General features: G+C 33.9%; 1 protein-coding gene across 4 annotated transcripts in view; it reads left to right on the top strand.

Annotated features, from left to right (window-relative positions):
- Positions 1–15,553, top strand: part of LOC127715216 (beta-alanine-activating enzyme-like) — a 47,861-nt gene that overhangs the window by 12,210 nt on the left and 20,098 nt on the right. For 2 of the 4 annotated variants that reach the window (XM_052221234.1, XM_052221233.1), the window contains exons 6-11: positions 9,054–9,206; positions 10,532–10,623; positions 12,724–12,841; positions 13,205–13,422; positions 14,094–14,283; positions 15,197–15,426. In XM_052221234.1, coding sequence (XP_052077194.1) covers positions 9,054–9,206; positions 10,532–10,623; positions 12,724–12,841; positions 13,205–13,422; positions 14,094–14,283; positions 15,197–15,426 — 1,001 coding nt within the window. Of the gene's footprint in view, positions 1–74; positions 4,051–9,053; positions 9,207–10,531; positions 10,624–12,723; positions 12,842–13,204; positions 13,423–14,093; positions 14,284–15,196; positions 15,427–15,553 lie in introns of those variants that run through there. The other 2 variants (XM_052221235.1, XR_007988236.1) reach the window with 2 other exon arrangements.

Raw genomic sequence — 15,553 nt, 5'->3', positions numbered from 1 at the left:
TAAAAGTATTTGCATGAAATTACTGACAGACATAAAAGCACCAATTAATCAGTCAAATTTCTTGATATTCACAGAAGGATCTTGGGAAATCACCAGCCAATAAGACTGGGTCCAATTTATTAAGGCAGAGAAATAGGAGAAGAAACAGACCATCTCAAAAACAGCGCAAAGCTGCAAAGCAGGCCGCTGAAGGTGCTGCAAAGCCTCAAATGGAAGAAAACAAAAGCAAAATGGCACAATCTTCTCATAAAAAAGCAGACTCAAAGTATGGGCGTTTTCGGAAGAAAAGATTTCAAGAAAGCTCTGCAGGACGCCGTGCTCGAAGATTGAGACAGGCTGCTCGTGCAATAGCTGCTGCAGCTGATAGACGAAATTTTGGCCCAGCTTTTCCTTCTCCCGTCATGAGACAGAACTTTGCTGGTCAATCATTTGGATCAAATGACCCTTTTCAAATGAATCGGGGAGATTTGATGATGGGACCGATGAATTTCAATGCACAAAATTCTGATATCAACCCTGAAAATAGAGGTTTTTTTAGGGAAGCGGTTGATTTTGGACATAGGCAGAATGACTTCATGAGAGAACCTTTTAACTTTGGATTTGAACATAATGACATGAGAAGAGAACGCTTTAACTTCCATCATGATGAAGATGAATTTCTGAGAAGACGTCATGATGTCCTGTTTAATGAAGAAAGGGAACGAATGAGAGGAGGGTATGATGAACAGCAAGATTTCATTAGAAGACCTTTTGATATTGATGATGTCGAACGCAGTCAAATGATGAGAGATCATTCCAACTTTTCTATGGGAAGACCAAATGACATGCATCGTAGTCATTTGGAAATGATAAAACAAGGTTCACACTTTGCACCGGAGAGAAGAGATTTTGTGGAAGATTACCCTGATTTTCACATGAGCCGATCAGAAAGAGGAAACAGACAGGGTTTGGGAGGTGGTCCTGTTCTTATGGAGGATGATGAAGTTGTCCAAAGTCGAGATCTGGCTAACTTAAGAAATGAGGAGATTGATTTCAGAAGGGACTTTTCATCCATGGAAGGTGACCGATTCTTAAGAAGAGACTTTCCAATGAATGGGGAAAATAATGCCAATGAATTTGATAGGCATGATAGGGGTTTTGGTGAATTTGAGCATCGAGAAAGTGGATTGATGGACAGACAAAATGATTTTGAACGAGATAGATTTGTGAAGGACACTCTAAGAGGAAGGAATTTAATGGAAGATCGTCCTTCCCAAGAGTTTGATTGGAGGGATAATTCTGAACGAGACAAATTTGTGAAGGACACTCTGAGAGGAAGGACTGAAAAGGAAGATTTTCCTTCTAGGGAATTAGATTGGAGGGATGATTTTGAACGAGATAAATTTGTGAAGGACACTTTCCGAAGAAGGAATGTAACAGAAGATCATCCTTCTCAAGAGTTTGATTGGAGGGATGATTCCAAACGAGACAAATTTGTGAAGGACTCTCTGAGAGGAAGAAATGTAATGGAGGACTTTCCTTCTCGAGAATTTGATTGGAGGGATCAGGAGGAACAAAATCACAGGATAGGCTATCCAGAAAGGGAGGAATCTAATACCAGAAAAGGCAGACCCTTTCAGGGAAAGCTTGAAAAGTGTCCCATTCCAGGGTGCTTTATTGAGTGTAATGATCTGTACTATCATGCATCTCAAAAACATTTACCAGGCATATTTAAAACCGTTGAAGATTCAGATAAAATCAGTCAAGCAAATGTGACCCCAACTCGTGTTGCAGCCCTTCGTGCATTGAAAATGGCCATTCTTGGACCTCAAGGTTCATTCAATGCCTTAATGGATCTTGTCAATGGTATAGGTATTGATGTTCCAAAAAATGAGGAGTTGGCCTCCTGTCATTGGGCCATGGTGGAAGTTTGCAGAGATCAAGATTGGAAGGAGCCGGACCGGTTTAGTTTGAATCCAATTAATTCCCCCGCTGGTCTGATTCACTGGAGACCTTTACTTATTTTAATAAGCTTATTAGATGAAAAGAGACGAATGAGCATACTTTCTGCATTTCCACCGGCTGGAAAATCTTCTTCTATGGATCATCTGACTTTAGACTTTTTTCAAAATTCATCCAACAAATCAACAGAAATTCTGAATTCTGAAACGTTTACAATAAATAGCTCCCAATCAAAGCCACAAAATAGTAATCGAAATTTAAGAAATATGCATGCAAGAAGGACTAGTCTCTCAGAAAATTCACTATTTCAGAGAGCAGACACTTTGCAGAACACTAATAACCAAAGGTCAAATCTTTCAGATACAAAATTTAAGAGGAGAAGAAACAGAGTTCGCAATAGAAATAGGCACAGAGGTGGGAAACCATCTTCAAATGTAAACAATGGTAGTCATGACAATAGAGCTGATTCATTAGGCTCTTATTCTCAAGGTAACCCTGAAGCAAGCTATCAAATGGGACCTAGAGATTCAAGGACCATGTCTATAAGTACTAGTCCTCAAGCTAGAGATAGGAAAATAAGGTCATTGTTTGACAGTGAAATCCAATATTCCAGATCAGGTAACACTTCACAAAACAGGAACTTAGAGATGATGAATAATCTAGGGCTAGACCAGACTTCAATGTCTCAAAATTTTCAACAAATGAGATCTCAAAGAGGTACCTATAATGAAGAATTTCTAACTGAAAATGTCATAAGACAACAAGGTCTAGGATTTACGGAAAGTGTATCAGTAGGATCAATGGGTCTGTCCACTCTGACTAGACAAATGGATCGATCATTTGAGGGTTCATTAGGTCACAACACGGGCAACTTTGGATTAAATTCTCGGGATGGAATGCAGTGGGGTCAAGGATTAGATTATCAGTTTCAAGGAAACATTCCGAATCAACAGATGCAAATGTGGTCAGGATCTGGCAATAGTCGCCAGTTTCCCAGCCATTAGAAAAACGTGAACTTCAGTTAAGGTCGATATTGTACATAATGTATATAATGAAAGATATTTTGATGGAATTTAATGTAACTAGTGAATGACATCATAAATATATCAGGAAATTTTCATGTCTAATGTTTTGATAGGCATTTTACTGTGGAATTTATACTTCACAAACATTTCACTACCAGTTTGAATGGATTGTGGAAGCCAATAAAAGCCTTGTAATGAACAAGGGGAATATTTTACTACCCTTTCTTAGGCTCAAAATGTGAACAAAACCTGACGTAAAAAAACCTGATAGATGATATCAAATTGGAAAAAAAGAAATTCATATCTTAAATGTTTTTAATACATGTATATTTATTGTTTTAAAGTTAACTGTAAGAGAAGTGCATTTGCTTACCATATGTACCATCAAAATAATGATAGAGAAAAAGTTCTTGTTTGAAATTGAGGTTACTGTGTTAAATTTTATTCAATAAAATAAATTTTAAATATTTTTTTTTAATTAATGTTTTTTTCTTATAGTAATTTCTTTGTGTAAATCATGAAGCTTAACTTAATATATATTTTCACTTCCAATCTTTGTGTCATGAACCAAAACAATTATCTTGATTGTCAATTAAAAGTGTGATGTGTGTATCACAAAACTTTGGTGATAAATCTTGTGAAATGTTATAGAAGTTCACGAAGTTCACGACATCCTGCGTTTGCAATTTTTGCTAAAAGTGTGGAACACTTATTTTTCATTAATTATGCAGACACATTAATTTGATACATCCATGTATTCAGTTTCATGGTTGAACTGTTCAACACGATATAAATAGGATCTGGATATTTAGTTTAATGTGATGAAGGAAATCGGAATGGAATTGTGTGACAGACTTTAGAAGGATTGGCTGTTTTATACAAATGAAATGGAAAGGTTGACCTTGTTTCACAAAGAATATATATGTCAAGGTTAGCCTGATTCACTCAAGGAATTGAAAAGACACATAGATAATAAAGATTTAACCTATTTCAAAGGGGATATGGAATGCATACTTTCATTTAAAGGTTCCAGTTTAAAAGATAACCAAAGGCACACAATAAAGGATTGGATGACTGGTACTAGGTATCTATGGATAAATTCTTAGGGATCTGTCATGAAAGACCACTTTTTTGTAAAAGAACTGTTAATCATGAAATGTTGGGGTAGAAATAAGCATGCTTCTATTGGCTCATAGCTTGCATACACAGTCATGCTTTTGAATGAATTTGATTAGCCCATTTAAGACAAGCACAGTTTTGAATGTTTGTCATTTCAATTTTCATGATGTTCAGTTATATTGTGTTGAGTTGCCTTTACGAACACAAGAATAAAGGTACAAATTATACCTCTTTTCTTAATAAAATGCATAGCAGAATATTGTATGATTTAAATAGAATCAAATTAGAAAATGCTTGATTGCTCCAAATTTGTTCAAGTTATGAATTTAGATAGCATTTGACAATTAAAGGGTTGAGTAAAAACAATATTTTTGTGCACTCCTCAAAGAAAAAGTTCTGATTCCTTTTTTACATTTTTATATGCCCGTTTACGGGACGTATTATGGTATACCTCTGTCCGTCGTCAACATGTCGGACATTAACTAAAAAAACGCTTAAACCAATTTGCATAAAACTTTGGTGAATTGTTTATATCTGTTGACGTGAGCTCCCTTTCGTTTTCTATAAATTTTAGATTATACGTTTCCGAGTTGTGGGGTTTTATTCATTAAAAAAGGTGGATTTTCCAGTTTTCGGACAATAACTCAAGAATGCTTTCACTAACTTGCAAGAAATTGTGGTGAATTGTTTATATCTATTGACACGAGCTCCCTTTTGATTTTTATAAATTTTAGATTTTACGTTTCCGAGTTACAGGGTTTTATTCATAAAAAAGGGGGGTTTTCCAGTTTTCGGACAAAAATTCATAATGCCTTCAGCAGTTCTTATGAAACTTTGGTGAATTGTTTATATCTATTGATGTAAGCTCCCTTTAGAATTTTATAAATTTTACATTTTACATTTCTGAGTTATGGGGTTTTATTCATTAAAAAAGGGGGGATTTTCCAGTTTTCGGACAATAACTCAAAAAATGCTGTCAGCAATTCTCATGAAATTTTGGTGAATTGTTTATATCAATTGATGTAGGCTCCTTTTACATTTTCATAAATTTCTAATATGACTGAGAATTAATTGAACTTTATTTGTTTACCGGTATAGTCTGACAACAGATTTACTAAGTATTGCGCAACAGCAAGAGATCTTTAATTGAATATAAATTCAATTCATATAACCAATTTCAAGTTCTTTGACTACATTTATTCAGAAACCTTTAATATGTCAAATATTTAATTACTATCCAAATTCAGACCTGTATCAAGCTTGAATATTGTGTCCATTTTTGCACCAACTGTTCAGGGTTGGACCTCTGCAGGCGTATCCAGCTGCGCTCAGCGAAGCAGTTTATTCAGAATATTAGGTTAAATGGTATTTTTTTGCTGTTTATAAACTGATGTCATGACATCACATCATTTTCTGATTTGTCTTCAAAATCTTACTATGATTAACATAGCCTGCCAATCATTACTGAAGGTTTATACATTTACATTATCCGATAAGGCATGTTAATTTAAGCAGCAAATGGCTAAGGGAGCAACCATTTAACTTTAAGGGGGATTATGGTTTTTATACGCCCGTTTACGGGACGTATTATGGTATACCCTTGTCCGTCTGTCCGTCCGTCCACCCGTCCGTCTGTCCGTCCGTCCGTCGTCAACATGTCGGACATTTACTCAAAAAAGCTTTAACCAATTTGCATAAAACTTTGGTGAATTGTTTATATCTATTGACGTGAGCTCCCTTTCGTTTTTTATAAATTTTAGATTTTACGTTTCCGAGTTATGGGGTTTTATTCATAATAAAAAGGGTGGTTTTCCAGTTTTCGGACAATAACTCAAGAATGCTTTTGCAACTTGCAAGAAATTGTGGTGAATTGTTTATATCTATTAACATGAGCTCCCTTTCGATTTTTATATATTTTAGATTTTACGTTTTCGAGTTACAGGCTAGGGTTTTATTCATAAAAAAAGGGGGATTTTCAAGTTTTAGGACAAAAAATCAAAAATGCTTTCAGCAGTTAGTATGAAACTTTGGTGAATTGTTTATATCTATTGATGTAAGCTCTGTTTAGAATTTTATAAATTTTACATTTTATATTTCTGAGTTATGGGGTTTTATTCATTAAAAAAGGGGGGATTTTCCAGTTTTCGGACAACAACTCAAAAATGCTGTCAGCAATTCTCATGAAACTTTGTTGAATTGTTTATATCTATTGATGTAAGCTCCCTTTACATTTTCATAAATTTCTAATATGACATTGAGAATTAATTGAACTTTATTTGTTTATAGTCTGACAACAGATTTACTAAGTATTGCGCAACAGCACAGTGTATTGCACAACAGCAAGAAATCTGTATCAAGCTTGAATATTGTGTCCATTTTTGCCCCAACTGTTCAGGGTTGGACCTCTGCGGGCGTATCCAGCTGTGCTCAGCGAAGCAGTTTTTATTTGTCTGAGTCAGAAATTTTTTTTTATTAGTTTTTTGATGCTATCAATCAAATTTTTTTTTCAAAATTTAACACTATAAGGTATGGGAAAAATCTTGATTCAGAATATTGTTTTTTGTCATCTGCTTGACCACAGTATTTTTTTTCATCAAATTGGGGATCAGAATATTTTTTTAGGAAAAAACCATAACCCCCTCCTTGAAGTTAAATGGTTGTTCCCTTATTTCAGTCTTAAGGCGCAGACCCTGTTGGTCTGCAAAATATTTCTTGTGTTTGATCATTGTGATAGAACATATAACATTTATATGTTATTCAACATAGGCTAAAAGGATTTCGTTGTAGTTGCCATGCTGGATAGAGTATCTTATTTCTACTCCTGTCATGATTAAACAGGTCACCTGGGACATTTGCCCAAAGGAGCATAAATGTTAGCCATCATAACTTGATTCTTCTGAAATGGCCCATGGACACTTGGGTTTCTTCTGAATCAGCATGGCAGATGTCATGTGCGGTTATGTCATTGATAAGACATTCCTATATTACAATGAAGATGGTCTTTCAAGATGGTTCACAATATTAATGTTAGTCCGATTTAAGTCAACAAGGTAAATAATCGCTTAACTGTTGTGGCATACTCTTGATAATGATCTTGAGCATATATACGGTGTCACAATTTTCAATCTTATTCAGGAATCAAAGAATGGATTGATGAACCATCTGTCATATTAAAGATAAGTGGTTGAAGAAAGCTAACACACGTGAAAGTTTTAACTCGTACAAAACATGTTACCGTGCTAGGTTTCTGTGGCGAAATGATTGCAATACTGTAGATTCATTTGTTTTCACAGGTACCATTTTCGTGGATTGAGGAAAACTTGTACTTTGGTGGATATTTGAAATTCGTGTTTTTGCCAAAGTTTGAATACAAGCCTATAGAAAATGTGTACTTCGTTGAACATTTTAATTCGTGGTTAATCAATGCCCACAAATTCTCTTCCCATAAATTCCAAGAGAATTTGTATCCCAAGAATAATAATGATTGATCGATTGATTGGTGTTTTTAACGCCACTTCAACAGTATTGTGCTATTTTGTAGCGGTCAGTTTTTATTGGGGGAGGAAGCCGGAATGGACAGAAAGAACCACGACCTTCGGTAGGAAAACTGACAATCCTAGTCAATTAAGATTGGAGTTGAGTTAACCTGCAACATGCGGGATTCGAACTCACAACCTTAGTGTTGACTGGCTAGTGGTACAGTAGTTGGACTACTTAGACTGCTCGGCCACTTAGGCACCTCGAATAATAATGAATCCACAGTAAGTGTGTTCTGGTAGGATTCTGATCATTAAACTTGGTCTTTTGAGAATCGGCTCACTTTATGAGCTGATATCTTGCAATTTGTAATGGCTTCAAAGAGCATGATGGTTTTTCCCTGTCATCAAACGTGACTATTTGACACAATACTACACAGATGTGTAAAAAGTGGCATTATAATATGATGGCTCAAACCTGTTTTTTATTGGGATATCAAAGATTTCATTGCACAATGCTACTTAAATTTGTGAGGAAAATTACATTCACTTGAATCGGTATTATGGCTTGATAAAAATGGTTGATTCACGGCTGTGCTTGAGACTAATGGCATTATTGCGATATCTCTTTAACTACATAACGCAGAGGTTCATTGATATGATATAGAGAACGCAGTAACTTAAAATATATATCCACTAAAGAGTGTGATAGTGCCCTGTGATAGCGACTGTGATAGTGACTGTGATAGCGGTAGCTAGTTTAGTTAGTTTCCCATTATTAAGGCCACAACTTTAGAGGGGAAAATGAAGTCCCCTTATATAGTTGGTCTCTTGTAAGTGGTTAACAAAATGAAAACAGCCACTTGAAAGGAGGAAAGATACCGGATCTCTATTTATAGTATTTGTAACTATTAGCACAAACGTATTGATGTGTGGAAAACCAAGATCGCTTACATTGGTCAATGAAATACATTAACATGTCTCCTTTGAGCGAAACTACTGTATTAACAATGTTCCTAAGCTGTACGATTTTCTGTTCCATGGGAAAAACATAGTCAGCTGACAATTGCTATCAGTAATGAGTAAAGCTTACTGAGATACCACTCCTCAGTGGCTAAGTGGTCTAGAAAGGTCAGATCACTTCAGCAGCTTATTGAATTAGGAGTTCTTTGAAACAGTCTCAAATCATTGCCAAAAATAAACATATGGTGCATGATAGTTGAAAATTGCATGTCATATTTTTTTGACATTCTATTATAATGTAAATGAGTCACAGAAAATAACAGCACACATGATATTATAAATTTACAGTAAAAAGTATTAACGTTGTTTACCTAAAAAATACTGAGTTTGACACAATCTGGATTATTATTTTTACCATGAGGCATGATGGTATAGACATATATCATTATTTTAGACCATTAAGTAATTTTTAACAAAGAGGAGGTTTGAAATGGCTTGTGAATTTGAAAATGTCGAATTTATATTTTAGCCAATTATGATTGAGTCAATGAAAAAGGAACTGACTTTATTTGACCTTGTCTCAGATTGTGACCAATGGAAAGACAGAATGGCTGTGATTTATGATGATGGAAAGGTGTCAGTAGGTTTGGCATATAACCAAGTAATGATAGTGGCCAGTAAGGTAAGATTACAATACTTTTAAGGGACTATTAAATGCCAAAAAATTGTAGCATACCAAAATAATTATCAGGGTTGTCAAAGCTGTAAACGAACTCATTTTTTATTGGCATTTCTTACGAAAAAATCATTCATATAAAATAGAAATAAATCATTTCAGTATAGCTTATGTTTTGTCTTTGTTTTGTAAATCATGCAATAAATAAAGCTTATTTGTTAGTTATAGTGTCATACAGTTCCCAATTTGTAAAACACAGTGTCTGGATTGACCTTTCATTGTAACACTTAAGATTTATTGAAAATTTCTGTTTTTATTTCAAATTGCTGCACATTTTGTATTGTTCTTGAAAATCTGTTTACATACATGTATAACTATATGTTGATGGACAGAACAATATAGTGTTCAAAATCTCTGTGATATTATTCTGTTTTAATGCGTCTGTTCTGTTCTGTTCTGTTCAGGTATACCTATGCTTACTTCGGAGTACTCCACTTATCGGATGAGCAATTAATATTTGCTTAAATGAAGAAGTGGATATCTTTATATTTACAACAAAAAATATGATAATATGAATTGCACATAAGTGAGAGGGTGATAGCTAGGTAAAGAATATTATACGGCTTTTTCAATATCACACCTGTATCAACCCCAGACTTCATTATAATCCCAAGAGCTCTGCTCAAGGGATTATATTGGTTGAGGGTTGATATGGTGTGTGATGTTGAAAAAGGCATATGGTATACACTTTATTATATACATGTACCTCAACAACAACTGAGTGAGATGTTTTTTCACAAAACATGAAGTAATACATATTAGTAGTTTGATAAAGCCTTGGTAACTGTGAATGAAACCGATTACGTGACGTCATACAGATAAGGGGTTTGATAAAACCTTTGCAACATTGACTGAAACTCATGTCATCACAGATGGCTGATACAGCACGATTGTCATTGATTGTATTACTAATACAATTTACTTGTATTTACTACTAAGTATATAATAAAGCAGATGATTACCCAGAGAAAATTTTGTCAATTGAGGGGTAACAATTTTCAGCTGAGTCTATCACCCTCTCAGCTATGTGCTATTTTATTTATTATACTGAATGTTCTGATATTACTGTCTATTAAATTTCAAATTCGAAGTAAATAAACTGTTGTCTTGTAAATAAAAACCTTCCATATTTAATAAAGTGCACAATTGATCAAGCTTCTCCATGACAGGAGTATAAGCCATGGGATAGAGTAAACTATCTCTCTCCTACTAACCAATCAAAATCTGGCATTTCAACATAAAGCATAATAATCTTAATTAAAACATTGTAGATAAGCAGTTTGATTGAATGCCATACAGAATCACCAGATGTCATTGGTCTTTGCTTAGAACCAAACCAGTATGTTCCTGCTGTTCTCATAGGGTAAGTCTGAATATCATGGACCATACAATCAAGAGTTTACTTAAATAAGTTTGAATACCATGGACCATGCAAACAAGAATGAACCTAAGTAACAAAAATAGCTTTACCATATACTGGTATGTGCATTTCTATACCCCTAACATAGGAGTGGGAGCTATATTGCAATGACCAATATAAAAATATGGAGTGTGTTATGATTGTCAATAAGACAACTGTCCATCAGAGTTCCATTGAGGTGGATGTAAGCAAGTATGGGTCACTGTACATGTATATGTCTGTTTGTCCTTCTGTCTGTTTTGATGTCTATTTTTTTCTGACTTTTCTCTGAAACTTCCTTACAAAATTACTAAAAATTTTGTCAGCAGCTGGACAGTGATGAGTTTTCTGATACTCTGAATTACATGTGGGATATATATGCTTAGCACCACTATGTGTTCATTTTTGCCTTTACTTGAGTGTGTATGAAATACAAAAACCCGGACTTATTTATTTTCATGGATTGAAGAAAACTTTCATTTTTGTGGATATTTGTTTCATGGTTTTACCAAAGTCTGCATACAAGCCTTTAGGAAATTTGTAATCAATTGAACATTTAAATTTGTGGTTTACCTGTACCCCAGAAATCCACCAAAATTGGTATTCCACAAATAATAATGAAAAGTAAAATAACAAAAATACAGAACTAGGAAAATTCAAATCGGAAAGTCCCTTATCAAATGGCAAAATCAAAAGCTCAAACACATTGAACGAATGGAAAACAACTGTCATATTCCTGACTTGGTACAGGCATTTCCTTATGTAGAAAATGGTGGATTAAACCTGGTTTTATAGCTAGCTAAACCTCTCACTTGTATGACAGTCACATAAAATTCCATTATATTGACAACAATGTGTGAACAAAACAAACAGATATAATAGGTAAAAATGTCAAAAATAAGGGGTACAGCAGTCAACATTGTGTTATAATCTTAATCACTATAAAAACCAACAAATATGTTGACAAAGAAAAACAAAATGGCATATAGACAAAGCACAGTATCCACAATAGTTTGCTTGTTTTATGTGGACTGTTAATTCAATATTACCTTTGTTTACTAACTATTGAGAGAGTATGTAGGAACAGGCCTATGAAATCTGGAGCTGAATAAGTGTTCATTAACTGGTTTTAGTGTCCTATTTAATATTACTTAATGTGAATTCGTGATTATTCGTGGGGAAACCAATTTTTGTGGATTTTGTAGGTAAAGGTAAGCCATGAATTAAAATGTCAAAATTTTTACTATTGGTCTGTATGGAGACTCTTGCTAAACCAGGAAATCAAACCTCCACAAAAATACCATTTTCCTCAATCCACGAAAATTGGTATGCAGGAAAATAGATGAATCCGAAGTATTTGGTATTGACACCGCTGATGTGAGATGTGGTTGTTTTTAGATATATGCGTATGTGTTAAATTATATGATTCAGTAATAACAACAGGAGACACATTAATAAAAACACTAGTTGTTTTTAAATTCAAATTATCATTATCTGATTATGCAAAAAAATTGTATATTGTTCAAGATGGCTTTTATTTTCATTTAACAGTAAAATATTGTTATCACTTATAACTTTCTGTAAAGAATTGGATAATTGAAGCCTTACATGCCTATTGTGTCTGTATAGTTGAACTGATCAGAAATTGTGATGCAAGTCTTTGTTTAAATCTGGCTTTTGTAGTAGTTATGTAATTTATCATAATTCTCCTGATTTTATGATTTGATGATAGGTAGCAGAAATGTAAATAAAATTGAGAATGGAAACGGGGAATTTGTCAAAGAGACAACAACCCGACCAAAGAGCAGAAAACAGCCCTAAGCCACCAATGGGTCTTCAACACATTGAGAAAATCCCGCACCCGGAGGCGGGCTTCAGCTGGTCCCTATACAAAAATGTGTACTAGTTCAGAGAAAATGGACGTCACACTAAACTCCGAAACATATGAATGAACCAAAATTAAAAAACCATACAAGACTAACAAAGGTCATAATACATGTATTGGATACCGTATATAAGTCTGAAAAACATGATGCTGTATGTTGTAAATCCTTTGTACTTTAGGGTTTTGAAGAGTGGCAATGCCTTCCTGAATTTTACTGCCAGTAGCAAAGGATATTTACAGAATGTGTTAGAACAACTGAAAGTGAATATTTTGTTTGTTCAGTCGTCTAATTTAAAAGTAAGTCGATATTCTAGTTTCTGTGAACTTTATTACAAATGTACACTTTTTATATTAATAATTGATTTTTCACTTTTAGTATATACATGCCAAAAGCTTTACTTAAACATAATTAAATACAAATTTATGTGGAACTGAGTCATAATATGTACATGTGTCCTGGTAGGCTTACATGTCTTCCTGTAGACTGTTACCTTGTGTCAGTCTAGTACATCATCATCATCATCATAATCATCAATATGTCATGCATTGGATTTCATCATCTTATTCATCATCATTGTCCTTGTCCTCGTAAATATGTTGTACAATTTTTCTCGTTTGTCGTTAATTTTTGTTTCAAGGTTATTCCATACAATTTTTCAGGCTTTAGAAAAAGTTCTCTTTCAATTCAGTACTGAGATTATCAGTAACGACACTTTACAGCATCTCAACATGATCTTAATAAAGATAAAAAGACCACCACACCCCAAGACAGAGAGGACATCCCTGGCATACTGCATCACAACATCTGGCACTACTGGTACACCAAAGATTGTCAAAGTTCTTCACAGTTGTATTGTTCCTAACATTTTATATCAAAGGTATGGACTATTCCATTAAAACAATTTAGGGGTAGCAAAGGAAGTTTTAGTTTTATTTGAGTCATTGGTTGTATCTTAATTTAATGTATGCAAACTTAAAGTTAACTATTATAAAATATGAAATTTATGTTGGTAGTGGGGAATTTTAGTTTATATCTTTCCTAACCGTCCATCCATTCCTTAAAATTTTGTCACAGTCCATCCATCCCTTAAAATTAGGTCACAATTTTCTCAGGAACTTCAAATCAGAGCTTCCAGCAATTTTGCATATATTTGTCTTGAAAATGCCAGGAATATTTGCTACTTGTTGCATGTGTTGTTAAGCAAACTACAAACAAATCAATCATCCATGTTCTTCAATAAGAGATTTTAACTTAATATTATTGAGACAGATTTCAATCAGCAGTCAAATCAAAAAAGCTTAGGCATTCAAAGGTCAACAAAATCTGGACCGAAAGCCAATCATATTGATTCCAGATTTGGGCTGCTTTTAGGTGGAAGTAAGCAGAAATTTATCAGAGACTACTGAAGATAATACACTCATTAAAGACGATATGTTCTGAAAAAAATTTAAAAAAAGTAATACAATTATACAAAGAGAAGTAAATCATGTAAATCTTTTAATAGAGAATGTAAAATTTCATTAATGAGCACCCTTGTCTTCATTTCAGGAGAACTTTTAGAATAAGAGAAGAAGACGTCGTATTTTTGTCATCACCTTTAACCTTTGACCCAAGTATTGTAGACATATTTGTGACCTTGAGTAGTGGATCATGTTTACTGATGACATCTGATGCCATGAAAGCTGTGCCAAATAGGTTACTATGGTTACTGACAAAGTATAATGTCAGTGTTATGCAGGTTTGTTTTATTTATTGCATTTAAATTTTACTAAACTAAGGTTCCTACACTCAGGGACTTTCTATACTAACGGGACTCGTCTCTATTGATTTTAATTAATAACTAAGCCGCCCGTGTAAAACTACACCCCAACAATAAACTTAGTTTCGTATCTCTGATATACGAAGCTAGTATTTATTTGCGTATTTCAAAGTACATTGTAATTTAATATTTGTTAATATAAAATCTGAATAATATCCATTTACAATGACAAAAAATATAAGATTTTAAAAGAATGTTAAATTATTAAACTAAGACATATCGTTTAGAAGAACACTCCAGTCGTGCAAAAGGGTTTACATATTGAACAAGATGGCGGCCACTCGAAATTTACTAACAAAATACCTCAAAGTTCAAAGATTTATATTTAAAAAACTATCCGAGGAATATTTTCAAAAACAGCATTTTGCAATGACAAAATGTATAAAATTTCATAAAAATGTTACTTCATTAAACTTGAACATATAGTTATGAAGAACACTTAGTAAATATGAAATAATTTGCTATGAAGTCACGTGACATCAGCGACGGCACAGTTTGGACTGCAAATTTGTATAGACATTGTTATAAGTGACCAGTCCCGTTAGTATAAAAAGTCCCTGCTACACTGTAAGCCTTTTGTATTTTTCATTTAAATTACTTTTTATTTGTCATTTGGGGAACTTTTATTGCTTGCTATGCAGTATGAGTTTGGTCATCGTTAAAGGCCATACAGGGACCTATAGTTGCTAAATTCTACATCCTTTGGTCTCTGGTGGAGAGTTGTCTCATTGGCAATCCTACCACATCCTCTTATTTTTTATATTACAATAAAAAAAAGTATTTTAACAGGAAACAATATATTCTTTTCAAAAGTTTTCTCTTTCCATTACAGTGTACACCAACTTTACTTAGCAGATTCGGTTTCACAGATCTTCAGACATCACTTCTCTCAGAATATTCATCACTGAGAGTTTTAGCCTTGGGAGGAGAACAATTTCCACCACTTTCTCACCTTCAACAATGGAGAGCTCCTGGAAATAGCACTAAATTCTACAATTTATATGGTATCACTGAAGTATCCTGTTGGTCCTCTATTTATGAGGTGACAGAATCAGACTTTAGGTATTCAGTTTTAAATTTGAATGTACTTAGTGTTTCAATAATTTGACTTAATTAAATTGAGTTTGAATGGTGAAGTTATTGGAATAATCTAGTAAAGTTAAGGAAAAAATATGTATGGGGGAGAAGA

Source organism: Mytilus californianus, unplaced genomic scaffold (assembly GCF_021869535.1).
Source record: "Mytilus californianus isolate M0D057914Y unplaced genomic scaffold, xbMytCali1.0.p SCAF_9, whole genome shotgun sequence".
Classification (NCBI taxonomy): domain Eukaryota; kingdom Metazoa; phylum Mollusca; class Bivalvia; order Mytilida; family Mytilidae; genus Mytilus; species Mytilus californianus.
Note: the sequence above shows the minus strand (reverse complement) of the source record. Positions and strands in the feature narration are given on the sequence as shown.